Raw genomic sequence first — 26,966 nt, forward strand, 5'->3', positions numbered from 1 at the left:
CTCTTGATGGTTAGTAAATGCAGCATCAACATCTCCTAATATTTCCTGGGCCCATTAAGTAAGGCTATCATATTATAACAATGTTTATGTGCTTGATGAAGTTACTTCCTAAACCGCCTTTGATAATGCCTACCTTCAAAGCAGCATGTGTGGGTCTCTGGAAGCAATTATATGCAATTAACGTAATTACATGGGGCTATGTTGCCTCCAGTGCTCCAAATGCTGTCGTGGCTTGATGCTTCCTGATCCTGTTAATGGCGGCGCACTGTTTCTTTTATGCAGCTTTGAAAGGCCTGTTCAGATTATCAAAGCCCCCTTACACCCTCCCCCCCATTGTTGCTTGAAACACCTTAGACACCACAATCCTTTCTCTTTCTTGAAGGAAATGGTTAGAAGAAGGCTGTTGAATATATGAACTTTAAAAAATGTGGATGAAACTGATTGGCCAGTCAATTTTTATTTATTTATTAATTGATTGATTTTGTGCAATGCATAATAAAATACATAATGAAGGTTGTAGAGGATATACTCATAGTAAAATATATCTAAGAAAGTAAAATACATAATGAAGGTTGTAGAGGATATACTCATAGTAAAATATATCTAAGAAAGAATAGAAGAAGAGATATAGTAATAGAAATAAGGTATAGGAGATATAGGAGAGCAATAGGACAGGGGATGGAAGGCACTCTAGTGCACTTGTACTCGCCCCTTATTAACCTGTTCAGAATCTGGATAGGTCAACCGTGGATAATCTAAGGCTAATAAGAAACAGAGTCTTTGAAGGCTTGTTCTATAAAAACAACAATTGGTTGGGTTCATTTAATCGGTGAGCTACTGTTCAGATGGGGAGGAACGCAGTGGGGTAGCAAAAATGGAGCTCCACCCCAGAGTACCCAATTTGCACTGAAAGATGTTAAAAGAAAATGCAGGGCATCCTGCATAAGCCACGCCCACGTGGTAGTAAAATTTTTGATAGTCTTCACTGGTTCATATAGACCATGATGGCAAACTTTTTTTCCTTGGGTGCCATAAGAGTGTAGGCCCATGCTATCATGTATGCACAAGTGCCCACACTCATAATTCAATGCCTGGGCAGGTGAAAATAGCTCCTTCCTGAGGACCTCTGGAAGCCGGAAATGGCCTGTTTCCCAACTTGTACCATTTTGAAAAAGTCTACAAAGTTATTACAATATTTTGTTTTTTAAATCCCCACTAATGTTTTTTTTTCAGACAAGCATTTTTGGGGTTCTGGTTCTGTTCTTGTGTCTTTTAAATGGAGCCTGACACAGACATGTAGTCATCAATGATTTTATCACCAGCTTAGTTCCATGCCAGGTACAGATAATACCTGCTTTATTTCCAGATGCAATAGATTATTGCAACACGCTCTACATAAGGCTACCCCTGAAGAGAGCTTGAGACTGCAGATAGTCCAGAAGTATTTAACTTTTACACGAAGCCGCTGGGTGAGATAATCCAATGACATGGGGTGAGGTATCATCAGTATGCTGATGATAACCAGTTATGTATCTCCACCCCATGCCAATTCAGTGAAGCGGTTGATGTGATGTGTTGGTGCTTGGAAGCTGTAAGGGTCTGGATAGGAGCCAACAGGCTCAAACTCAATCCAGAAAAGACCGAGTGGCTTTGGGCATTTCCTCCAAAGGACTATTGCCCCGGAAGCGGAGTAAAGATGCTGAGACATATTGTGGATTAAATAAGGGTCATTTTATTAAATTAACATAAATTTAAATAACGTAACTTTAAATACGTAAATTTAAATATTTAAATTCAACATAACTAAGGACCTGCAGAGGCCAAAACTAACGGGGCGGAAATTCCTACCAGAAACTTCCTTGGCAACATTGGGCAAAAACTCCTTGCTGAACCAGGTGAAGGTAGCCACCTTCACCTGGATCCAAGCCACGCCCCTTCATCATGTGGGAGGAGTTCACTCTCCAATCTCCGTGGGAAATTGGATCCGGTGATTCCCATGGACATCCTCTCTCCAATCCCCGACGTTGTTCCAACCTCTAGTTCCTGGAGAGAGGCGGTCCATCACCCTTTAAAAGGGTGCCCAAAGGAGCATGCGCAGTCGCTTCTAATTGCCCATTTCTGCCCCTAACCTGCCAAACCCCAATGACCAGAGGGAGGCCTATACTGACATCTAAGTGCGCCGCACCCCCTAACAAATCCAGTCTGCACCGTCAGTGTGGAATAGGCAAAAAAACGGCCGCCTCTAAAGGGGAAGCCACAAAAATTCCTATTCAGCCCCGAGGTGACCTCCTTAGGACACACTGTTAATAGCGGAGGGTGGGCGGGTGTTCACTTCCAACAGCAGCAGGCAAGGAGGAGTTCCTGCTCGGATCGCTCTTAAATAGGGCGATCAAGGACCTCCCCTGACTCCCAGGAGGCAGCGCGCCGACCTGGCGCGCTGCCAAAAGCCGAACTTCTGGGGGTTTTGGAACCCGGAATTTCGGGGCTCCGTAGAGTCACCCGCAGCGTCCCTCTGCTCCGGGGGCAATTTTGGCCGACGGTTTAAGCCACCAGTTGTGCATTTCCATCTGTCCATCCATTGTTCTGGGGGTAGGGGACCCTGACCCCCTCAGACAAAGTCCACAACTTGGGTGTTCTCCTGGATCCACAGCTGAGTCTTGATTACCATCTCTTGGGGGCCAGGGGGACCTTTGTCTAGATTCACCTGTTATACCAGTTGCGGCCCTATTTGGACCAGGAGGCTTTGTGCACAGTCACTCAGGCCCTCATCACCTCCTGTCTTGATTATTGCAATGCACTCTACATGGGGCAACCCTTGAGTGTTCAGAGACTACAGATAGCCCAGAACGCAGCCATGCAGTGAGGTAAATTAGAATCCATCCCTGATTGGACCGTGTGATGAACCTGTGGGTGTGGTAAAGGGTTGTGAACTTTCAACTGGGTGGGGAAAACCTGGAAGCTTCAGATTCGGGTTTTCCCAGATGTGTCAACACGACATCTCTAAAGAACCTTTAGCCTTTGCTGGGGATGTTTTTGGAACCCTGACGCCCTCACTTCTGTGGCACTAACATTTAAAGAATAATTACTCCAGTGAGAGAAAATTAGAAAGCCATTGTGGACCCTGACTTTGTTGATGGCTTTCTTTGCCTTTCCTGAACTGTAGAACATTAGGTACCCACTGTAGAAACGAGAGAAAAGGACTTGGAAAATTACAGGCAATTTGAGCTCCTTCAAGCGTTCTCTCTCCCTGAAAAAGGAGAGACTTCCCATTTGCCATTTACAAAATCGCTTTTGACTCATCGTCTTTATGGCACATTAAAAAAAATGCAGTAAAGTTAACTGTAAAATTTGTCTGGGCAGCCCTGCATGGCAGCCAAGACAAAAAGGACATTCTTGATGCCTTCCCGCCATCTCTTTGAATGGATTTCTGGAGCTCAGGCCTGACAGATCTAAGAAGCCAAAGCTGAAACAAATGAGGGGAATGATTTGATGCATCTTTTTATGATTGCAAGTCATGAAATAGGCCTGTTTATTTCTATAGTTGCTGGACAGAAAGGAAGGAGGGGGAATGTGGTGCCTTCATCTGGAGATTATTTTATTTTATTTTATTTTATTTTATTTTATTTTATTTTATTTTATTTTATTTTATTTTATTTTATTTTATTTTATTTTATTTTATTTTATTTTATTTTATTTTATTTTATTTTATTTTATTTTATTTTATTTTATTTTATTTTATTTTATTTTATTTTATTTTATTTTATTTCATTTCATTTCATTTCATTTCATTATTTTATTTATTTTATTTTATTTTATTATTTTATTTATTTTATTTTATTTTATTTTATTTCATTTCATTTCATTTCATTATTTTATTTATTTTATTATTTTATTTTATTTTATTTTATTTTATTTTATTTTATTTTATTTTATTTTATTTTATTTTATTTTATTTTATTTTATTTTATTTTATTTTATTTTATTTTATTTTATTTATTTTATTTTATTTTATTTTATTTTATTTTATTTTATTTTATTTTATTTTATTTTATTTTATTTTATTTTATTTTATTTTATTTTATTTTATTTTATTTTATTTTATTTTATTTTATTTTATTTTATTTTATTTATTTTATTTTATTTTATTTTATTTTATTTTATTTTATTTTATTTTATTTTATTTTATTTTATTTTATTTTATTTTATTTTATTTTATTTTATTTTATTTTATTATTATTTGGATTTGTATGCTGCCCAACTCCCCATGGACTCTGGGCGGCTCACAACCAAAGAATAAAACATACAATGTAACATTAAAACCCATTAAAACAGTCTAAAACAATTTAAAACCAACAATTAAAAACCATTAAAACTGTTAAAAACCATACATGTCATTAATAACCGGATCCTGATGGCATACCATCAGATCAATGGGCCTGGGCCTGCTGGAACAGTCGGGTCTTTACAGCTTTCTGGAAGGCCAGTAGAGTGGGGGACACTGTTTAGCTAATGGGACCCGGAGAAAGCCAACTCTGTGGGCCCTTATCGGTTGCTTGGAGTTGTGTGATAGAAGGCGGTCTCAAAGATAGTCTGGCCCTAAGCCAGTAAAGGACAGCCAAAATTTTTACTGCCACACTGTGGGTGTGACTTATTTTGTGGGTGTGACTTAATGGTCATGTGACTGGGTAGGAGTGGCTTGCCGGCTATGTGACCAGGTGAGAGTGGCTTGAACGATCATCATTGTTCAAGTGAACTGTTAAGTCCTCGACTTACAACCTTACCAGTGTTGTTCGCTGGGGTGACAATTTGCTTCGTGTTTCCCGTGCTCTCCTTCCTGGGTCGCCCTCCCACCTCAGGCTGGGTAGCTAGGCGAACAGGTGCTGCCAGAAGCATAAATGCTGCCAGCACCGTTTCCACTCACACCTTCTGCTTGCACCTCAGGTGGGAGGTGGCCGCGGGAGTCTGGAGGGGAGCCGGGCAGGAGAGAGGGAAGCTCATCTGAGGCCAGGAAGGAGGAAAGAGGAAAAAAGCAAGGAGCACAGATGCAGTAGCAGGGGGAAAAAGGAGAGCCGAGCCGACACCAGTAATCCAGGAAGGGACAGCCGCCGATCAGCTGGAGCGGTGCATGCATCTTCATTTCCACCGGTGGAACTGCGTTCCACCCCGTCCTGCCTGCTGTCCACCCCTGCCCTAAGCAATATGCTTACTCTCTGTAAACCACTTAGAGAGGGCTGTAAAGCAACTGTGAAGCGGTATATAAATCTAAATGCTATTGCTATTGCTAACTGTCATGAGTCAGTTGACAAGCCTCTGAATTTTGATCATGTGACTGTGGGGGATGCTGCAAAATAGTCATAAGTTTTAAAAATGCTCATAAGTCACTTTTTTGACCAGTGCTGTTGTAACTTTGAACGGTCACCAAATAAACTCTTGTAAATTGAGGACTACCTGTAAACGAGGGAGCTTGAATCAATATGGTAGAAAGAGAGAACAGGGAAAATGCTTTGCTTTGCACACTGCTTGCAGCTCAGGATTCAGAAATAGATGTCATACCATTTCCCCCCCCCCCCCATTAAATGTCATGCAAAACTTAATTAACACAATGAAAATGCAATCATTCAATCAATACAATTAAAATTAATGCAAATCTCCATTCTATTATTTATTATTTAATCAAATATTTCACTAAATATTTATAGTAGAATCAATAAGATGGTAATGTAATTGAAAGATAATTGAGATGCTTGCCTATGCCATCCTGAATCGAAAGGAACATTAGAAACCGCTCAACTTTTTCTCCTTTTTCTTTGGCAGGAAAAATGGCTTTCCAAATAATTAGTAGGCTGGCGCTCCCTAGTGGCAAAGCTTTCTGTAAATAACGAATATGAATTTTGTACACAAACAACATCGTTCCAGATATATTACAGTAATGGATAGTTTTCTGTATGGATGATAATGTTTATATATTTAAACCTTTCTGAATTTTAAATACAGCATAAGCCTCAAAATACATCAGGCACTGACTGTCAGGTTGTTATTCAGTCTGACCTAAGTGTAGTACATAAAATTATCTGCTACAAAGTCCTACCTGTCAATGACTACTTCAACTTCAACCACAACAATATACAAGCACACAATAAATAGTACAAACTTAAGGGAAACTACTCCAAACTTGATTGCAGAAAACACGACTTCAGCGACAGAGTGGTCAATGTCTGGAATGCACTACCTGACTCTGTGGTATCTTTCCCAAACCCCCAAAACTTTACTCTTACCCTGTCTACTGTTGAGCTCACCCCATTCCTAAGAGGTCTGTAAGGGGTGTGCATAAGTGCACCACTGTGCCTACCATCCCTGTCCTACTGTCCCTATTTATTTGTATCCATTTCAAATATTCATAAATATGTTTATACTTATATCTGGTATATTTATACATGCTTGACAAAATAAATAAATGAAATAAATATTTACTGTCTTTGATCTTTTAACGAATGTTACAAACCACAGGCATTTCTGGGGGTAAGCAATCTATTAGCATACCGATAGTTCTTGACTTACAACTGCTTGTTTAACAATAATTAGAAGTTAGAAAGGCCTCGGAAAAAGTAACTTACAAGCTGGTTCTCTCAGTTACAATTGCCTCGCCATCCTCGTTGATCATGTAATCATGAAATCACAATTCAGACACTTGGCAACAGGCTCTTATGGGTTGCAGATCTTGTGGCCACATAGAAACATAGAAGACTGATGGCAGAAAAAGACCTCATGGTCCATCTAGTCTGCCCTTATACTATTTCCTGTATTTTATCTTACAATGGATATATGTTTGTCTCAGGCATGTTTAAATTCAGATACTGTGGATTTATCAACCATGTCTGCTGGAAGTTTGTTCCAAGGATCTACTACTCTTTCAGTAAAATAATATTTTCTCATGTTGCTTTTGATCTTTCCCCCAACTAACCTCAGATTGTGCCCCCTTGTTCTTGTGTTCACTTTCCTATTAAAAACATTTCCCTCCTGGACCTTATTTAACCCTTTAACATATTTAAATGTTTCGATCATGTCCCCACTTTTCCTTCTGTCCTCAAGACTATACAGATTGAGTTCATTAAGTCTTTCCTGATACGTTTTATGCTTAGGATCTTCCACCATTCTTGTAGCCCCTCTTTGGACCCGTTCAATTTTGTCAATATCTTTTTGTAAGTGAGGTCTCCAGAACTGAACACAGTGTTCCAAATGTGGTCTCACAATCTCCCTCTTCCTGCTTGTTATACCTCTAGCTATGCAGCCAAGCATCCTACTTGCATGATCACCATTTTCAATCTTCCCAACAGCTTCCAACAAACAGGGTCAATTGGGCTGGTCACATTTGCTTAACCCCTGTGTGATTCATGTAATGACCAGGTGATTTGTTAGCAACCACAATAAAGTTGTAAAATTGGGTAAGTAAAATAAGTTGTAAAATTGGGTAAGTCACATGATGGCTTGATTAACAGCCACATTGTTTAACAACTGAAATTCCAGTCCCAGTTGTGATCATAAATCAATGACTACCTGCATCAGATCAGTAGTACAAAAATCTGGATAACCTATACACAGGCATAAACAGTGATATGTTTTATACATCTGTGCTGTTACTTGTATTTTTGTAAGACAGATCTGGTAGCCCTACCAATCTTTTATACAGTGCTACATATGTAGAGCTAATAAAAATAAACTTTGAAAATTGTGATAATTTGGGATCAAGTTTAGGAACTCTTTCCTGGGGACATAAAAAGTTGTCCATATTAGTATAAACTGACTTGTTGAGTGAAAGATATTTCAAGTAATGATGGTCACATCGGAGGTGGGTTTTCTTTTAAAAAAAAAAATTCAGGGGTTTTTCCAGCACTGCACATGCATTGCCATCTTTTGTAAAATAAACAGCATATTTTGATTGACATTTCTAGCATCCAGGCATCGCAATGCTCAATCAGAGACAAGTGAAGAGGTGTCTTTATTCCCTGAGGAGAACAAAATGCAAACTGGGTAGAGTTGATTGATTGATTGATTGATTGATTGATTTGTTTGTTTGTTTGTTTGTTTATTAGAATTGTATGCCGCCCCTCTCCGTAGACTCGGGGCGGCTCACAGCAACAATAAAACAATGTACAACAAATCTAATAATTTAAAAAACACTAAAAATCCCATTATCAAAAGCAAATATACACACAACCATACCATGCATAAATTGTATAGGCCCGGGGGAGATGTCTCAATTCCCCCATGCCTGATGGCAAAGATGGGTTTTATGGAGTTTGCGAAAGGCAAGGAGGGTGGGGGCAGTTCTAAGCTCTGGGGGGAGCTGGCTCCAGAGGGTCAGGGCCGCCACAGAGAAGGCTCTTCCCCTGGGTCCTGCCCAATGACATTGTTTAGTCGACAGGACCTGGAGAAGGCCAACTCTGTGGGACCTAACCGGTCGCTGGGATTCATGCAGCAGAAGGCGGTCACCTCAGACTTATGAATAGAGCCAATGTTGTCTAAACAGAGAGAGTGAACTTTAAATAAAATGCTAAATGGTGATAAAAATCCTGGATTTAGAGTCCTAGATTGCAGATTGCCCACCTTTGCTACAAGGGAAATAATACATAATATAGATATCTAATATATACAGTATTTGGTACATATTCAGTTAGAAGAACATGATTGCATCTCTAAATTTAATTGGTTTTCGAACTAGAAAGTCAGTTTGAATTTTTGAATGGAATTTGATGCCTCTAAAGTTATTCAGAGAAATGGCTATCTTGCCATACACCAAACAAACTAAATGGAAATTTTATGACATATGGATGATCCAAGTCTGAATAAGATGTCTATAAATAGCTCTAGGGAAAGAACTTTGTCTGAACTATAGATATACAGTTATGGATCGCCATATGTTGCTGAATTACAATATCATTGATAACTATTTATCATTAATTATTGTCATTCCCTGTTGGTATGGTTTTTTGTGGATTGAGATTTTGTCTTTAAAAACAAATGAGCTCACCTCAATGTTAACAGTCCTACTATAATATATTTTATTTTAGCCAAATTTTGCCAAGGAACTCCATGCAACATATATGATCTTCCCAAGTCCAAAAGATCTTCAGAACTATCTTTAGAGATCATAGATTGCCAAAATGATATTTCTCCTCCTCCTCTTCCTCCATTGCATTAAATTGATGTCAAGGAAAAGCACAGAAAAATACTAAACTACTCAAATAACCCTGATATCAAATAAGCATTCCCCCCCCCACTGAATTTAAATCCTTGCTTAGTTGCTATAGCAGGTTGCCACAGTAACAGCCATTATTTAAACCCATTAAACTATTTATTAGGAATAGGGCAGAGAGGGTGAAGGTTGGGAAGAGGTGGAAAGCAGTGTAAAAAGTAAAGATTATACGATTAAGGTTAAGGTAACAAAATTCTGAGGATATAGAAACATAGAAATTCTGAGGATATAGAAACATAGAAATTCTGAGGATATAGAAACATAGAAAATTGACGGCAGAAAAAGACCTCATGATCCACCTAATTTGCCCTTATACTATTTCCTGTATTTTATCTTAGGATGGATATATGTTTATCCCAGGCATGTTTAAATTAAGTTACTGTGGATTTACCAACCACGTCTGCTAGAAGTTTATTCCGAGGATCTACTACTCTTTCAGTAAAATAATATTTTCTCGTTTGTTTGTTTGATTGTTTGTTTATTCATTCATTCATTCATTCACTCACTCACTCACTCACTCACTCTTTTATTTATTTATTTGTTTGTTTGTTTGTTTATTATTTATTTATTTATTTATTGTCTGTCTGTCTGTCTGTCTGTCTGTCTGTCTGTCTGTCTGTCTGTCTGTCTATCTATCTATCTATCTATCTATCTATCTATCTATCTATCTATCTATCTATCTATCTATTTATTTATTTATTTGAGTTGAAAGGGACCTTACAGGTCATCGAGTCCAACCCCCTGCTTAAGCAGGAAATCCTATAGCACCCCAGCCCAATGGCAGTCCAATCTCCTCTTGAAAATGTCCAAAGTTGGGGAGTTGACAACCTCCGCTGGCAGGCCGTTCCACTGGTTGATCGCTCTCACTGTCAGGAAGTTCTTCCTTATCTCCAGGTTGAATCTTTCCTTGGTCAGCTTCCAACCGTTGTTCCTTGTCCGGCCCTCTGGTGCCCTGGAAAATAGTGTGACCCCCTCCCCTCCATGGCAACCCCTTAAGTACCTGTATACAGCTATCATGTCCCCCCTAGCCCTTCTTTTTATTAGACTATCCATGCCCAGTTCCAGTAACCTTTCCTCGTATGGCCTGGTCTCTAGTCACTTTATCATTTTAGTTGCTCTTTTCTGCGCCCTTTCCAGAGACTCTATATCCCTTTTGAAGTGTGGTGACCAGCACTGGATGCAATACTCCAGGTGCGGTCTGACCAGGGCCTTTTGCTTCTGCGCATTTGCAGAAGCAAAAAACCCACCAAAAATTGGCAAAATCTCACGCATGAGAGCATCCTCACGTGAGATTTCACTTGCTGCATATGCGCAGAAGTGAAATCTTGCACATGCGTGCATGCATTGGGGTGCAGGCAGTGAAGAGCTACAAATTTTTTTACTACCACACTGTGGGTGTAGCTTATGCAGGATGCCCTGCATTTTCTTCCAACATCTTTCAATGCAAATTGGGTGCTCTGGGGTGGAGCTCCATTTTCGCTACTCCATTGCACTCCCCCCCTCCCCCCCGTCCAGGCAGCAGCCCACGTCTGGGCACAGAGATGCATGCACATCTCAAATTCCGCCACTGGAACCCTGATCCCAGCTGTACCGGCAGCAACCCACTACTGGTCCTCATTTTACCCACCTCGGAAGGATGGAAGGCTGAGTCAATCTTGAGCCTGGCGAGATTTGAACTGGTGAACTACAGCCAGCAGTCAGCAGAAACAGCTTGCAGAACTGCACTCTAACCACTGCGCCACCAATGCTTAATTTTAAGCAGTGGATGGATAGCTGTTGATTAATTTAGATTTCAGTAAAACAGAATATTTGTGGCTTAGGATTGATTATGAGGGGCACTTTGAGTCAAAAAAGCACAGCAAAGAATAATCTTTCTGCGCCAACTCAGGAAGCTCAAACTACCCAAGGAGCTGCTGATACACAGAGGAATCATTGAGTCTGTCATCTGCACCTCTATTACTGCCTGGTTTGGTTCTGCAACCCAACAAGACCGACACATTCATCAGAAGATAATCAGAACTGCAGAAAAAACAATGGCTGCCAATATGCCTTCCGTTGAGGACCTGTATACTGTGTTGAGTTGCTACCACTTCAAACTGGTTTGCCAGTGGTGGAAATTTGCCCCCGCTTGCCAAACTGGTAGCAATGGCCAACTGGCAACACATCCGAACTGGTCTTCCTGGCTCCGCTCCTCGAAAATGGCTTGCAAAGAACCCTCTGTTCACGCGATGCGAACTGGTAGGGAAGGTAAATGGAACCCACTCTGGGATTTATCTGATGTTTGTTTGTTTGTTTGTTTGTTTATTGATTGATTGATTGATTGATTTGTTGATTTATCGATTTATCGATTTATCGATTTATCAATTTATTGATTTATTGGATTTGTATGCTGCCCCTCTCCGTAGACTCGGGGGTGCAGTTGACATTTTCCTGCTCTAGTAAAGTTATAACATTAAAAATTAATTTATCCTAAGGGTCTCTATTCTTAAATCGTTAGTTGTTAAATAGGAGGCTATGGTTCCATTGCAGCAACCATAAGAAGCTTCATTGATAGCTGTTATTATTACTTTTTTTTTCTTTTCAAAAATGGGCAGCCGGAATGCTTCAAAATGAAGCACTTCCTTCTAAATTCCTGAAGACTGATTTCAGTTGGACATACCTCTACTACCGGATTACATGTTTAGTTACAGTTTAATTGATGGCAAACAAAACCTTTGAGTTTGCTCTGATTGTTTGAGGTCAACACAGCTCTTAGCTGGTACTGAATCTTTTTTCAAGTAGCTGCCTTTGATGAATTATTGTATACAAACTTAAGTTCTACCCAAATAGAAAAGGTAAGTGTTAATACATTCATATACAGTATATATATATAGTTATAATTATTAAAATCTGTGGCATTTATTATGTTTCTTCTAAAACAGCGTACCACCTAAACACCAAGATAAGAAAGATTTGACTTTGACAGATGTGACCTACTAATTTCAAACCTGAAAAAGAATTGGGAAAAGTTGTAATAATCATGTAACTAATATTATAACTTTTTCTCCCTTTCCCTCTGTGCCCACCCTGTCTCTCTGTCTCTCTCTGCCCGCCCCTCCCTCCCTCTCCCTCCTCCTTTCCTCTTACTCCCCCCCCCCGTACATATCTCAAAAACAGACATACATATACTTAGAAGTATAGCACATTTTTTGTTTTGATTTATATTAATGTTTCAATTCATGTTAGTATTGTTTCCTGATTGCATGTTTGTACCCTATAAAAATCATTAAGGGTTGTATCTCATGATTCTTGACAAACGTTATCTTTTCTTTTATGTACACTGGGAGCATATGCACCAAAGACAAATTCCTTGTGTATCCAATCACACTTGGCCAATAAAGAATTCTATTCTATTCTATTCTATTCTATTCTATTCTATTCTACTTCTAGAAATTGTTTAGCTACTATGATATTTCAAATCTGATTTTTCACCCCATTGAAGATACTGGAAAGCAGTACATAATAATAATGCTTTCTTCTTTTTAATGGATGTATGAAGGAATGATGGTTTCTTAAAAAGGAATGAAGTCTGACGAGTTTTAGGGAATTTTTTCCTGTTGGTATCAAACCAAAAGTACTTATGCAAGCAATCTATCCGTAAAGTGACACCATCTATTGTGTAATCCAATGAAGAAGAAGTGAAACAATAACCTATTGAATTGCCAACAGCTAATAACAACAACAGTATACCAATCATGTACTTTCCAGTCTTGTGAAATCTTAATCTTGATTCCCAGTTTCCTCTTAAAGGTAATCTAAAATTGGTTATTTGTGTCTGCTATCATTTAGTATATTTTATTCATTAATTATTGGAATAATGTGAAATAAGAAATTAAGCTTTGGAAAATGTTAATTATCATCTTTATAGTTCTTCCTAACCCAGACATTTTTTTCCATTTTAGGATATCCATCATTATATTATTCCAAATCTGCAAACTTTAATTATTCTTAAAGGAATCTTTGTTTTATTTTGTTAAATAAGTTATCTGATATTTAATCTCTGTTTTATGTTTAGAATACATAAATATGAATTAGGTGTATTTATCACAAACAAAAAGGTTATAATTTTTCAATAGGGTTCATATTTCTTAATATTTTGGGAAAGAGAATTAAAAATAATAACATATTTTACAGAAACTGATCTATACCTGAAAAAAATTAAGAAAATTCACCTGCTGGGCTTGTCTAGAAATTCTGAAATAGTATCATAGAAACATAGAAACATAGAAGACTGACGGCAGAAAAAGACCTCATGATCCATCTAGTCTGCCCTTATACTATTTTCTGTATTTTATCTTAGGATGGATATATGTTTATCCCAGGCATGTTTAAATTCAGTTACTGTGGATTTATCTACCATGTCTGCTGGAAGTTTGTTCCAAGGATCTACTACTCTTTCAGTAAAATAATATTTTCTCACGTTGCTTCTGATCTTTCCCCCAACTAACTTCAGATTGTGTCCCCTTGTTCTTGTGTTCACTTTCCTATTAAAAACACTTCCCTCCTGGACCTTATTTAACCCTTTAACATATTTAAATGTTTCAATCATGTCCCCCCTTTTCCTTCTGTCCTCCAAACTATACAGATTGAGTTCATTAAGTCTTTCCTGATACGTTTTATGCTTAAGACCTTCCACCATTCTTGTAGCCCGTCTTTGGACCCGTTCAATTTTGTCAATATCTTTTTGTAGGTGAGGTCTCCAGAACTGAACACAGTATTCCAAATGTGGTCTCACCAGCACTCTATATAGCGGGATCATAATCTCCCTCTTCCTGCTTGTTATATCTCTAGCTATGCAGCCAAGCATCCTACTTGCTTTCCCTACCGCCTGACTGCACTGTTCACCCATTTTGATATATCCCCAGGCAGGAATCCAGTCATATGAATGTATGTCAAGGGAAAGATAGTTAGTATTTCATATTACTTTGTTGTTATTGTTGTCTTTACAATCGGTATCCATCACAAAAACAGCACTAAATAATGGTTCATGATGGAAGTGAAACGCACACTAGCAGAAGCAGAAAATCTTGATTGCTGAATTTTCTTCTGAAGTATATACCTCATTCTTCACCTTGTCTTCAGCTCCCACAAGCTTGATCAATGTTCTTTTTGCCCCTAACAAAGCAAAAGGAAACTGGAAAATTCCAGCAATACATCTCTTCCACATCACACAGTCAAAAATTATTTGATTAATGCATTCCAGTAAAGTTAAGCCATGAGTTTGTAACTGAGAACTATCAGCCACGAATCTCAACCCCTCCCTCTTCCCCTTCCTTCTCCCTCTTTGGGGAGGGGGTTCTTTGGGGAGGGGGTCCTTTCTGGCTCCTTATAAGGAGGCACTTGTGCGCCCCCTCCTCAAGAAGCCTTCCCTGGACCCAGCCATTCTCAACAACTATCGTTTTCTCTGATATTAAAAATGTGTTAGGGCAAAGCCATTTTAGTTAGGGTCTTTGGCCAGCCACACTTTATGCTATTTTAAAATATATTCTTTGCTATGGGAATTTGGGAAAGGTGATTTCATGAGGGATGTCTGCATGTAACCATAACACTTTCCTTCTGGATTGTCAAAGTCATCCTTTTCTTGCATAAGGTGATCAGATGTCCCACTTTGGGCGGGACATCCCGCTTTTTAATAATTTGTCCCCCGTTCCACGGCATTTCAAAAATGTCCCGATTTTAACAGACCTCCGTGTTAACAGACCTCCATGCAGTAGTTTCCAACTGCCGCGCAGAGGTAACTGGTGCAACGGTCACTGCCGCAGTCATCTGTCTTCACTGGCAGCTCCAGGCCAGGTAGCCTCCCGTCAAGCCATCCCCACTGGCCTAGACACCCTCCTGGATACGACCTGGGCAGATTTGTCATGGGCGGAGCCTACAAGTCCAGATGAGCTGGGCTGAAAGCTCTAGGTCGCTCCCTGGAGAGGCAGGTGGAGCTGGCGGCTGATAGGAGAAAGCCAAAGCGGCTCAGAGCAGTGATGACTGGGCTTTTGACAGGCCTTGGCAGCTCGGGATGTTCTCCTCCGCCTCCCATGTCAAACTTTCTGGCCATCTCCTTTGGTGCGAAAGGTCTGGGTGGCTCACTTGCTGAGCCCTTTCTCCTTCCCCCCTCCTCTTCTTCCTCCGCCCTCCCCCTGAGTTGGCTATGGTGTGCGGTGCAACCTTAAAACAGACTCTCGATTTAAACCCTTTGCTGAGCCCGGCCTTACTGAAACAACAGGGGAGGGAGGGAGGAAGAGAGAGAGAGAGGGAGGAAGAGAGAAAGAGAGAGAGAGAAAAGAGAGGAAGGAAGAGATAGATAGAAAGAAGGAAAGAAAGAAAGAGAAAGAGAGAGGGGGGGAAAGAGAGAGAAATAGAAAGGGAGGGAGAAAGAAAGAGAGAGAAATAGAAAGAGAGGGAGAGAAAAGAGGGGGGAGGGAAGGAGGGAGAGAGAGAAAAAGAAAGAGAAATAAATGGGGAGGAAGAGAGAGAGAGAAAGAAAGAGAGAGAAAATAGAGAGAAAGAAAGAGAAATAGAGATGGAGGAAGGAAGAGAGAGAGAAAGAAAGAGAGAGAAAATAGAGAGAAAGAAAGAGAAATAGAGATGGAGGAAGGAAGAGAGAGAGAGAAAGAAAGAGAGAGAGGGAGGGAGAGAAAAAGAGAAATAGAGAGAAAGGGAGGAAGAGAGAGAAAGAGAGAGAGAAAAGAGAGGAATGAAGAGAGAGGAAGAGAGAGAAAGAAAAAAATAAAGAGGGAAGGAGAGAGAAAGAGAGAAAGAGAGAGAAAGGGAGGGAGGACAGGAGAGAGAAAAAAGAGAGAGGGGGAAGGCAGGAGGGAGAGAGGGAGAAAGAGAGAAAAAAGAGAAAGAAAGGAAGAGAGAGAGAAAGAAAGAAAGAAAGAAAGGGGGAGAGAGAGAGGAAGGAAGGAAGAGAGAGAAAGAAGGAAAGAGGGAGGGAGAGAGAGAAATAGAAAGGGAGGGAGGAAGAGAGAGAGAGAAAAATAAAGTATTTTTGTTTGCTCCATATAGACCAAATTTTTAATCAAGAAACACACACCCTCCACACCTGGTCAATGGTGTCCCTCTTTACCAATGTTAAAATCTGGTCACGTACCTACACAATCATGTACCTACTTAGAAGGAGATGGTAGTTACTGCCAAGTTGGCAGCTGAAGATTGATCAATGTGATGAACTTGGGGGTGTAGAGACAAGGGTTTGAACTTTTAACTGGGTAGAGAGCCTTGGAACTTCAGATTCGGGGTTTTCCCAGATGTGCCAACACAGCTCTGCTAATCAATTAGAACTTTGAGGAATCATTTGACTCAGACTTTGAATTAATTTTCGATGCTATTTGGAACCTGGACAAAATTGACAAAGGGAAAAGTTTTTCTCAGCATCCTGTCTGTCTAGATATCCTAATTACTAAAAAGGGGGGGGGAAATCAATACGTTTGCAGATGGATGTCAATTTTTATAGAATAAATTATTATAATAAGTCTATGGATCTGAACTATAGGCCTGTCAATCAGTTCTGCCCTGTGATATATGACTCATTGTCCCTCCTGCCAATCTGCATTTACTTGCTTTCTATTTTAAAAAATTGGTTTATTGGATTTTTAGCATTAAAACATACAGTATACATATTCTTCAACCCTAAGACATCGGCATCTATTTTGTTATTTACATATGTTGTTCCATTTCATTTACATTGAGTACAGTATTCACACTTTCATATTTAAATTAACATACACATAATATATTATTATTATTATTATTATTATTATTGTTGTTGTTGTTGTTGTTATTATTATTATTATTATTATTATTATTATTATTAATTGGATTTGTATGCTGCCCCACTCCGTGGACTCAGGGCGGCTAACAACAGTGATAAAAAACAGCATGTAACAATCCAATACTAAAACAACTAAAAAAAACCTTATTATACAACCAAACATACATACAAACATACAATGCGTAAATTGTAAAGGCCTAGGGGGAAAGAATATCTCAGTTTCCCCATGCCTGATGGCAGAGGTGGGTTTTAAGAAGCTTACGAAAAGTGAGGAAGGTGGGGGCAATTCTAATCTCTGGGGGGAGTTGGTTCCAAAGGCTGCCACAGAGAAGGCTCTTCCCCTGGGTCCGGCCAAACGACAATGTTTACTTGACGGGACCCGGAGAAGGCCCACTCTGTGGGACCTGACTGGTCCCTGGGATTTGTGCAGCAGAAGGCGGTCCCGGAGATAATCTGGTCCGGTGCCATGAAGGGCTTTATAGGTCATAACGAACACTTTGAATTGTGACCGGAAACTGATCGGCAGCCAATGCAGACTGCGGAGTGTTGGTTTCACATGGGCATATTTGGGGAAGCCCATGACTACTCTCGCAGCTGCATTCTGCACAATCTGAAGTTTCCGAACACTTTTCAAAGGTAGTCCCATGTAGAAGAGCATTACAGTAGTCGAGCCTCGAGGTGATGAGGGCATGAGTGACTGTGAGCAGTGACCCCCAGTCCAAATAGGGCCGCAACTGGTGCACCAGGAGAACCTGGGCAAACGCCTCCCTCGCCACAGCTGAAAGATGTTTCTCTAATGTGAGCTGTGGATCGAGGAGGACGCCCAAGTTGCAGACCCTCTCTGAGGGGGGTCAATGACACCCCCCCCCCCCAGGGTGATGGACGGACAGATAGAATTGTCCTTGGGAGGCAAAACCCACAGCCACTCCATCTTATCAGGGTTGAGTTTGAGTCTGTTGACACCCATCCAGACCCCAACAGCCTCCAGGCACCGGCACATCACTTCCACTGCTTCACTGACTGGACATATACCTACTTATTCTTCCTATTTTCTAACCAATCATACAGTTTTCCCATACCATATAGTATTCTTTTTCCTCACACTTTTGCCATTCTAAAGTCAGTATTGTCATTTCTGCACAATCCATTATTTTCTTTATTATCATGTTTTCTGGTGGACTACTTTCCAGTTTCCATGTTTGTGCGAAAGCTATTCTAGCTGCTGTCAAAATATTTATTATAACGTATTATGTTTCTTAAACCCATATTCCTCTGAGATTTCCTAGCAGAAAGATCTCTGGCTTGAATTCAGATTGCGATTTTGTTATTTCTTGCAGAAAATTGCATCATCAGTGGGTTCCTACCAATGTAGCACTCTGAACCATATCAGTATGAATCCACTACTCCAGAGAACCAGTAGTAATTTTTTCCCCAAATAAAAAAAATATTTTTCTCCAACATAGAATAAAAAAACAATACATAAATACAAACACTAAAACCTTGCTTAAAATAAAACATATATAAAAAAATTCTTTTTCTCTTGATCATTCAATGGAGTAGTCATTAAAAATCATTAAAAAAACATTCTGTAGAACCTATATAATATTATCAAGTTAAAAAGAAAACATAAAAAAACCACAGTCTTTTTCCCGCCTTACATTAAAAAATTACATTCCATCAGTATTAAACAATATCAAACTCTCTGTTATGCCCCTCTTAATAGAAACTTTCATTTCTACATTGAGTTAATTAATCCAATATCTGTTTATCCTGTAATTGCTATAGGTTCCACATATATATAAAATAGAAAAAAATACTTATCATATATCACCTAAACTGTATTAGAAAATTATATATGTTTAAATTCTTATTAACAAGTAAATTTGTGTCATATCAATACATAGTGCTACCACCAATTCTTATTTTGCCATTTTTTCCCCCAGAAGTAAATTTTTTTGAATCCCACCATTGCCCATGCTACTACTTCATGCCAACCCCATGGGCCTATTGTGCTCTCAGGTCTGACTTTACCATATGCCTTAAATCAAGAGTCACTTCTCTCTCTGTTTCTCTCTCTTTCCTGTCATTCTCTGCCTCAATCATTTTCTCATTTCTCTTTTTTTCTCCCCTTTTTTCTATCATTTCTCTCTCTCTCTTCCTTCCACTCTTCTCTTTCTCTCTTTCTTCCTCTCTCTCACTCTCTCCCTTCCTCTCTCTTTCTTTCTTTCTTTCTTTCTTTCTTTCTCTCTTTCTCTATCTTGCTTTCATTTTCTCTCTCACTCTCTTCCTTACTCTCTCATCTCTCTCTCTCTTTCTTTCTCTCTTTCTCTTTCTCTATCTCTCCCCCTCTTGCTCTATCTCTCCCCCTCTTTCTCTCTCTCTCTTTTTCTCACTTTCCCTCTCTTGTTTTCTTTCTCTCTCTCTCTTGCTTTCTCTCTCTCACTCTTTCTCTCTTGTTTTCTTTCTCTCACTCTTTCTCTCATTCTCTCTCTCTTGCAATCTCTTTCTCTCCCCCCTCTTTCTCTCTCTCTCTCTTTCTCACTTTCTCTCTATCTTGCTCTGTCGCTCTCACTCTCTCTCATTCTCAGGAGACTGGCGAAAGTGATTTCCAATGACGGGCGCGCGGGCCGGCGCGCGCTCTCTCCATCCCCCTGCCAGCCCGCCCGGAACATTCAAAGTAAGAATAACCTTCGCCGGCGAAGGTTTTTCTTACTTTGAATGTTCCGGGTTAGCTGGCAGGGGGATGGGGAGAGTGGGTGCCAGCCCGCGTGCCCGACATTGAAAATCGCCTTTGCCGGCCCCCGCTGTGAGAACGCCTGCCCCGCCTCTCCTGCAGCCCCCTCGCTGAGAGCCTGGGACAAAAGCGCTCTTGGCAAAGGCAGCGGCGAGTAGCCAGGGCACGAGGGGGCTAGAGGCGCGGGGGGAGGGGGCGGCCGCGGCTTCGTGCGCACCCTTGGAAAAGGGTGCACGGGGAGGCATTTTGGGGTGCGCTGGCGCAGGTGTGCGCAGCCTACAGGGAACGATGCTGGGCACAATGACTGCTGCGGGCGCCAGGGAGCCGGCACACGGTGGCAGGCCAAAACCGAGGTCCCTACATTTTTCAATTTGGCCAGGCCCCTGATGCCAGTAGCAGTAATATTGGCCTATTGGCGGCCCTGCTCCAAGTACTCACTAGCCCTTGCCCCAAGCAATTCCTCCTGGGACCTCTGCACCTTACCCATGTGTTACACATGATCAAACAACAAGAGATTGGACGCACTAGCAAGGTTTGACCACACCTGTGAATCCTCATCGGAGAGCGCATTTAAGTTCCCATAGGAGCAATTGGCCTCTTGCTAGAAGCAACTGCGGAATTTGGCTTCTCCATTGTGCCACTTGGAATCTAGTTATTTACTACAACCTCATCTCTACCTTGACCTGGCATCATAAATCTTTGGCTTGACTTTGGACTGCTCAATTTGGAATCGTGCTGTGCTCAGCTAAGTTTTATCTATGATTAATTGCTTTTCCCTGCCACTTGTTGTTGGGATTTGCAGAAGCAAGTCTTCCCTTTAACGCTCTGAATGCCTAGGAACAGTGTCTGGCTTCCGAAGGGCTGCTAAAATACGAGGGTAAGTCAAAAAGTAATGCTATTTTATGTATTTCAGGTGAGGTTTTTGATTAAAAAAAATACCTGAATGTTGTTCCAGTTATGGGAATGTTTTCCCATTTACGTTCTGAAATATTTTGTTTCTCACTTTTCAGGTTTGTAGACTCACAAGGAAAATTCAAAATGGCTGCCCCCTTAGAGTTGCGTCAAAAAATAAAGAGAAGGGATTGAATTCCTTGTTGCTGAGGGGGAAACCCCTGTGAATATTCACAGACAATTACAAAATGTGTTTGAGGACAATAGATTAGAATAGAATAGAATTCTTTATTGGCCAAATGTGATTTGACACACAAGGGATTTGTCTTGGTGCATATGCTCTCAGTGTACATAAAAGAAAAAGATACATTTGCCAAGAATCATGTGGTACAACACTTAATGGTTGTCATAGGTGTCAAATAAACAATTATAGCAATGTGTGCAGGTTTGAGAAAGAGGGTTTTAGAGGCAAACAGTATTCCAGTGACGAAGTGAAAACTGTAGTGAAGGAGTGGCTCAAAGAACAGTCAACAAAATTTTACGAGGCAGGGATATGCACTCTCATTCAAAGGTGGAACATTGCTATTAAGAGAAACAGTGACTATGTTGAGAATTGGGATGTGATACCAGAGGATCATCTTCATCTATCTATCTATCTATCTATCTATCTATCTATCTATCTATCTATCTATCTATCTATCTATCTATCTATCTATCTATCTATCTATCCATCCATCCATCCATCCATCCATCCATCCATCCATCCATCTATCCATCTGCCTACCTACCTACCTACCTATCTACCTATCTACCTATCCACCTATCCACCTATCCACCTATCCACCTATCTACCTATCTACCTATCTATGCCGCCCTTCTCCTGAGATTCATATACATATAAATACAAAACATCTGAGAAATCTCATAATAAGACATATTAAAAACTACAATGCTAAAAACTACTTGTGATGTATGCTACATGTTCCTGTGTTGGTAAATGGCGTTACTTTTTTACTCACCCTCATTAGTCAGGATAAGAAAGCAGCCTATTTGACTGATGCAGCATCTCTTACACACACCTGTGACCCTCACTCACCCTTCTTGAGCCACATGGTCCCCCTGCATAGTTTATCCCAACCACACAACACTCTTTGGGCACCTTACTGAGCTTTGCCATCACCTGCATGGTCTCCCCAACCCATATAGTATTCCTAGTATACACACATACACACGTGTGTGTGTGTGTGTGTTTGTGTGAGTGTGTGAAATACTACCAGTTCTGCCTTATTTGGCTGTACCAGTAGCGGTGGCAGCAGTGTTTCGGAGAACCGGTAGCGGTGGCAATGTGAAGCTCTGTCCATCTGCCAGGATGCTGTCATTTTCTTTTTTAACCCTCATGCACAGACAGTGAAAAAACATGCAACTCACACACTTCTGAACCAGTAGGGAAGGTAAGTATATTTCACCCCTGCCACATACCCTCTCCAATCCACATGGCGATCTCAGGCACCAAAGAAGGAAAGAAGAAAAATTATGATGCGTTCTTTTAACTTCCCACAAGGAAACTCAATGGCAAAGCCAGCAATGGCACTGTGCATTTGCCCATCTGTATTGTTCTGTTTCTCTGATAATGTAAAGAAATATCTCTGATGCAGGTACAGTGGTACCTCTACTTATGAACTTAATTTGTTCTGTGACCAGAAGAGGCAAAAAATCTTGAAGACCTGGTTCTTATCTAGAAACGTTCGTAAGTAGAGGTAGCTGTAGGTAGAGGTACTACTGTACTGGTACAGGTTGCCTGGTGGAATTTAAACTGAGAACTAAAGTTCAACAGCATTTAGAGAAAACCTATACAAAATGTATTACCGATGGCATCTCCCCCCGGCAAGATTATCACAAATGTATAAAGGAATAAACCCACAGTGTTGGAGATGCAAGGAAAAGGGGACCTACTATCATATTTGGTGGACTTGCCCAATAATTAAAAAATTTTGGATTAAAATACAAAAATGGATAAAAGAAATGTTACAAATTAAGATAAATAGACGACCCGGAGCGTTCCTCCTTGGGATTATAGACCAAAAAATAGATAAAAATAAATATTATTTATTAATACAGTGATCCCTCTATTATCGCGAGGGTTCCGTTCCAAGACTCCTCGCGATAATCGATTTTTTGCGATGTAGGGTTGTGGAAGTAAAAACACCATCTGCGCATGCGTGCCCTTTTTTCTATGGCCGCGCATGCGTAAATGGTGGAGTTTGCGTTGCGGGCATCAGCGAGGAGCCGGGGTTTCCCCTTTGCGTGGGCGGCCGGGAAGACCCAGGGAAGGTTCCTTCGGCCGCCCAGCAGCTGATCTGCTCGGTAGCGCAGCAGCAGCGAGGAGCCGAATCGGGGTTTCCCCTTTGCGTGCGGGGAAACCCCGATTCGGCTCCTCACTGCTGCTGCGCTACCGAGCAGATCAGCTGCTGGGCGGCCGAAGGAACCTTCCCTGGGTCTTCCCGGCCACCCACGCAAAGGGGAAACCCCGGCTCCTCGCTGATGCCCGCCGCTCGCCCGCCCGCCAGCAAGAGGGGGAAGACCCAGGGAAGGTTCCTTCGGCCGCCCAGCAGCTGATCTGCTCGGCGCAGCAGCAGCGAGCAGACAAAGATCGGGGTTTCCCAGCCGCCCACGCAAAGGGGAAACCCCGGCTCCTCGCTGATGGCCCCGCTCGCCCGCCCGCCGCCCGCCGCCCGCCAGCAAGAGGGGGAGAGATAGAGAAAGAGAGAGAAGGAAAGAAAGAGATGAGAGAGGGAGGAAGAGAGTGTGAGAGAGGAAGAAGCAAGATAGAGAAAGAGAGAGAGAAAGAAAGATGAGAAAGGAAGGAAGAGAGTGACGTCATCGGGTGGAAAAATCGCGATATAGCGTTTCGCGAAGATCGAGATCGCGAAACTCGAGGGATCACTGTACATAAAGTATATTGACTGCAACTAGGATGGCAATTGCCCAACAATGGAAACAATCCAAACCTCCTGACGATACTTTGATATTAAAAAAAATATTAGACTTTGCAGAATCAGACGCATTAACACTTAAATTAAAAAATAAAGAAGACTCTGACCACTGTAAAACTTGGAAGTACTTCTATGATTGGTTCAAGAGAAGAAACAAAATTCAAATTGAAATACAATAATAATAATACTCTATATCCTTTTTTTGATATAATAAATTACAAAAGATCTATATACTGTAACCTTTTTCAGGGAAAATTTGTATGAATTTAAATAAATTAAATAAGAATATACGAAGGCGGTTAAGAAAATAAAAATAATTTAAAATATATGGATAACCAAAAGGAAAAAATGGTAGATACCGAGGATATGATATACTTCACCAGAAAATAATTTGATGACTTATAACTTACCCCCTCAAGGGAATTTAAGTATAAATATTATACATTATATTATTTGTTTATTGTTATTGTTATTATCGTTTAGTGTACTTAAATAAGTAATTAACTATATCACTAGAATTATTCTTTTTTGTTGTTGTTTGTCTGTTCGTTAGTGTGTGTTAGTTTTGCTTTGTTTTAACTTATGATTTGACCTTTTATCTTATTTTTGTAAATGTGTATATATGTATATTAAATCAATAAAAAAAGAGAACTAAAGTCCCACTCTGATGGTTCCCTTTCAGAAATTAGAGTGCTTTGATAACTCTTTTGCAGCTAAAAATCCTTTGGGGTTGTCCTGATGCTCATGCTCAATGAGTCGGCAGTTTTACTATGGTTTTATTCCACAGTTATCACAGCTGGAGGAAGCTAGAGGCTGCTCTTTGCAATGCATGTTGCAACACATTAGTCCTTCCGCTGCCACAGTATTAAAACAGATATCAAACTGTTCTTTGTTTGTCTGTACTTGTAGGCTTCATTGACTTCTTCAGGCTGGTAGTCATGAACAAAGCATATAATTGGCTGTTCCTCTTCTTACTGCTGGCTGCAATCGAGAATAACGAAGGGTGCTACTGCAACCATTACCCCTGGACTGCCTGGTCTGCCTGTTCGAGGACCTGTAATTATGGGACTCAGAATAGATATAGGTAAGTGTTCCCATGGTTATCATGGTGATTGCAGAACTAATACATTATTATTATCATTATCATTCAATCATCTTAAAATGATATGAAAGGCCTCTGGCTCTTCCCTACTGGATTGTCTTCAAAAGTGTTGGATCAAAGCTACTTATCTCAGTTGGAAATGGTGAGTGTTGCAATACTAAAGCTGAATGCTAGATCTGCAGGTCAGTGGTTCAAATCTCATCACCAGCTCAAGGTTGACTCAGCCTTCCATCCTTCCAAGGTGGATAAAATGAGGACCTGGATTGTGGGGGCAATACGCTGACTCTGTTAAAAAGTGCTATTGCTAACATGTTGTAAGCCGCCCTGAGTCTAAGGAGAAGGGAGGTATTAAAAAAATCGAATAAATAAATAAATAGAAATAAATACAACACATGATCCAAGGAGAAGCCTGTTGTCAGTTCCCCAACTCCAAAACATAGGTGGTGATTCTTCAAGGCTCATTTATTTATTATTCCACATATACAGCCAGAATCTTATCGAACTGAAGCACTTTTATATCTAACTTGGGAAATATTAAAGATTGAATGCTTTCCAATGCCTTGATGTTCTGGATCATCTAACTGTCCCCTAAACTGTAGCCAGGCTTTGTCCTTTTCAGCATGTAGATTCCATGAATCTTAATTTCCTTGGCTTACAACACGTCACAACAAAGCTTTTTTTTTTTAAATTCTAGGCAAATCAGAGTGGATTCTTATTACGAAGCAAACTTCTGTGGAGAAGTTTGCACCACCCAGGAATCCAGAGCCTGTAACCAGCAGATGTGTCCAATCAACTGCCGGCTTGGAGACTTTGGTCCCTGGTCAGATTGTGATCCGTGTGTTAAAAAACAAGTAAGAGAAGTCTAAGTTGGAAAAGATAAAGATAGATGTAGAGAGTAAGGAGGCTGATCTTGAGGGAGATATGCAGGAATCATTGCTTAGGCCAGTGTTTTTCAACCAGTGTGCCGTGGCACACTAGTGTGCCGCGAGACATGGTCAGGTGTGCCGCGAAAAAGGAAGCTCAGATTCCAGTCTCGCAACTTTTTGCTGAGAGAGAGAGAGAAAGCAAGAGAGAGAGAGAGAGAAAGAAAGTGAGAGAGAGAGAGAGAAAGAGATAGAAAAAGTGTGAGAGAGAGAGAAAGCAAGAGAGCGAGAGAGAGATAAATGAGCAAAAAGGAGAGGGAAAAAAGAGAAATGAGAAAATGATTGAGACAGAGAATGAGAGGCAAGAGAGAGAAACAAAAGAGAGAGAGAAGTGAGTCTTGATTTAAAGCATATGATAAAAAGCACCCAAAGAATAATAGACAAAAAAAACCCAGCCCTCACCTGTTTTTGGAAATGGTTCAAGAGTGTGTATACACACACACACACACACACACACAAGGGTGGGGAGGAGACAGGGATGGAAAAAGAGAGGAAAGTGTCTTAGGGTGTCATTTTGGTTGGTGGCGTGCCCCAGGATTTTAAAATGTAAAAATTGTGCCGCGGCTCAAAAAAGGTTGAAAATCACTGGCTTAGGCAGAAAGGACAAAAAGCTCAGTATTTTTTTAAATTTAGAAGAGTGAGAAGGCAGCTCAGCAATTGGCTACCTAATTTAGTGGTGGTGGTGGTGGTGATGGAGGAGGAGGAGGAGGAGAAAGAGGAGGAGGAAATATGGCACAATCAGATTTGCAAGATTCTGTCATTATATTCAATTTCAATAAAGATTGTTGACCAGGAGTTGGCCTTTGGATTTACAGGCCACTTGGCAAGTGTAGGGTTTCCCACCTAAGCAAGGGGTTGGACTAGAAGACCTCCAAGGTCCCTTCCAACTCTGTTATTCTATTTTATTCTATTCTATTCTACTCTACTCTATGTGCCCAACTCATTTCAAGACCACAGTGTCAGGAATTTTTATTAGATCCATTTCCCAAGAGCTTCCAAAACTCTGAAGGAGGTCTCCTCAGACAATTGAAGAAATCTCAAAGGAGTATTGTTCCCATTACTCTTTATTGAGATTCAGGTAACAATGTTCACTTGAAGGTGACTGCTAATTTCATAGATAAGAATGTTAAGCTTAACCACAGGACTCTCCAAAGCTAACAATGGTAGATCCAATGAACAGATGTGTTTTCTTGATCCAGTCCAGTCTTGCAAGTACCCATTGTGTTAGGAATTAAGGGGTTGCCGTTACAAATCCAGATGTGG

The 26,966-nt window shown here is 40.5% G+C and overlaps 1 protein-coding gene across 2 annotated transcripts in view; it reads left to right on the top strand.

Moving 5' to 3' along the window:
• Nucleotides 1-11,935: 11,935 nt before the first annotated feature.
• LOC139162717 (complement component C6-like) overlaps nucleotides 11,936-26,966 on the top strand; it is a 69,475-nt gene continuing 54,444 nt past the window's right edge. Inside the window, exons 1-3 of one of the 2 annotated variants that reach the window (XM_070743403.1) lie at nucleotides 11,936-12,087; nucleotides 24,588-24,762; nucleotides 25,475-25,631. In XM_070743403.1, the coding sequence (XP_070599504.1) occupies nucleotides 24,617-24,762; nucleotides 25,475-25,631 (303 nt within the window). In that variant the 5' untranslated portion in view covers nucleotides 11,936-12,087; nucleotides 24,588-24,616. Of the gene's footprint in view, nucleotides 12,088-20,647; nucleotides 20,672-24,587; nucleotides 24,763-25,474; nucleotides 25,632-26,966 lie in introns of those variants that run through there. The other variant, XM_070743404.1, reaches the window with a different exon arrangement.

This window comes from Erythrolamprus reginae, chromosome 2 (assembly GCF_031021105.1).
Source record: "Erythrolamprus reginae isolate rEryReg1 chromosome 2, rEryReg1.hap1, whole genome shotgun sequence".
NCBI lineage: Eukaryota > Metazoa > Chordata > Lepidosauria > Squamata > Dipsadidae > Erythrolamprus > Erythrolamprus reginae.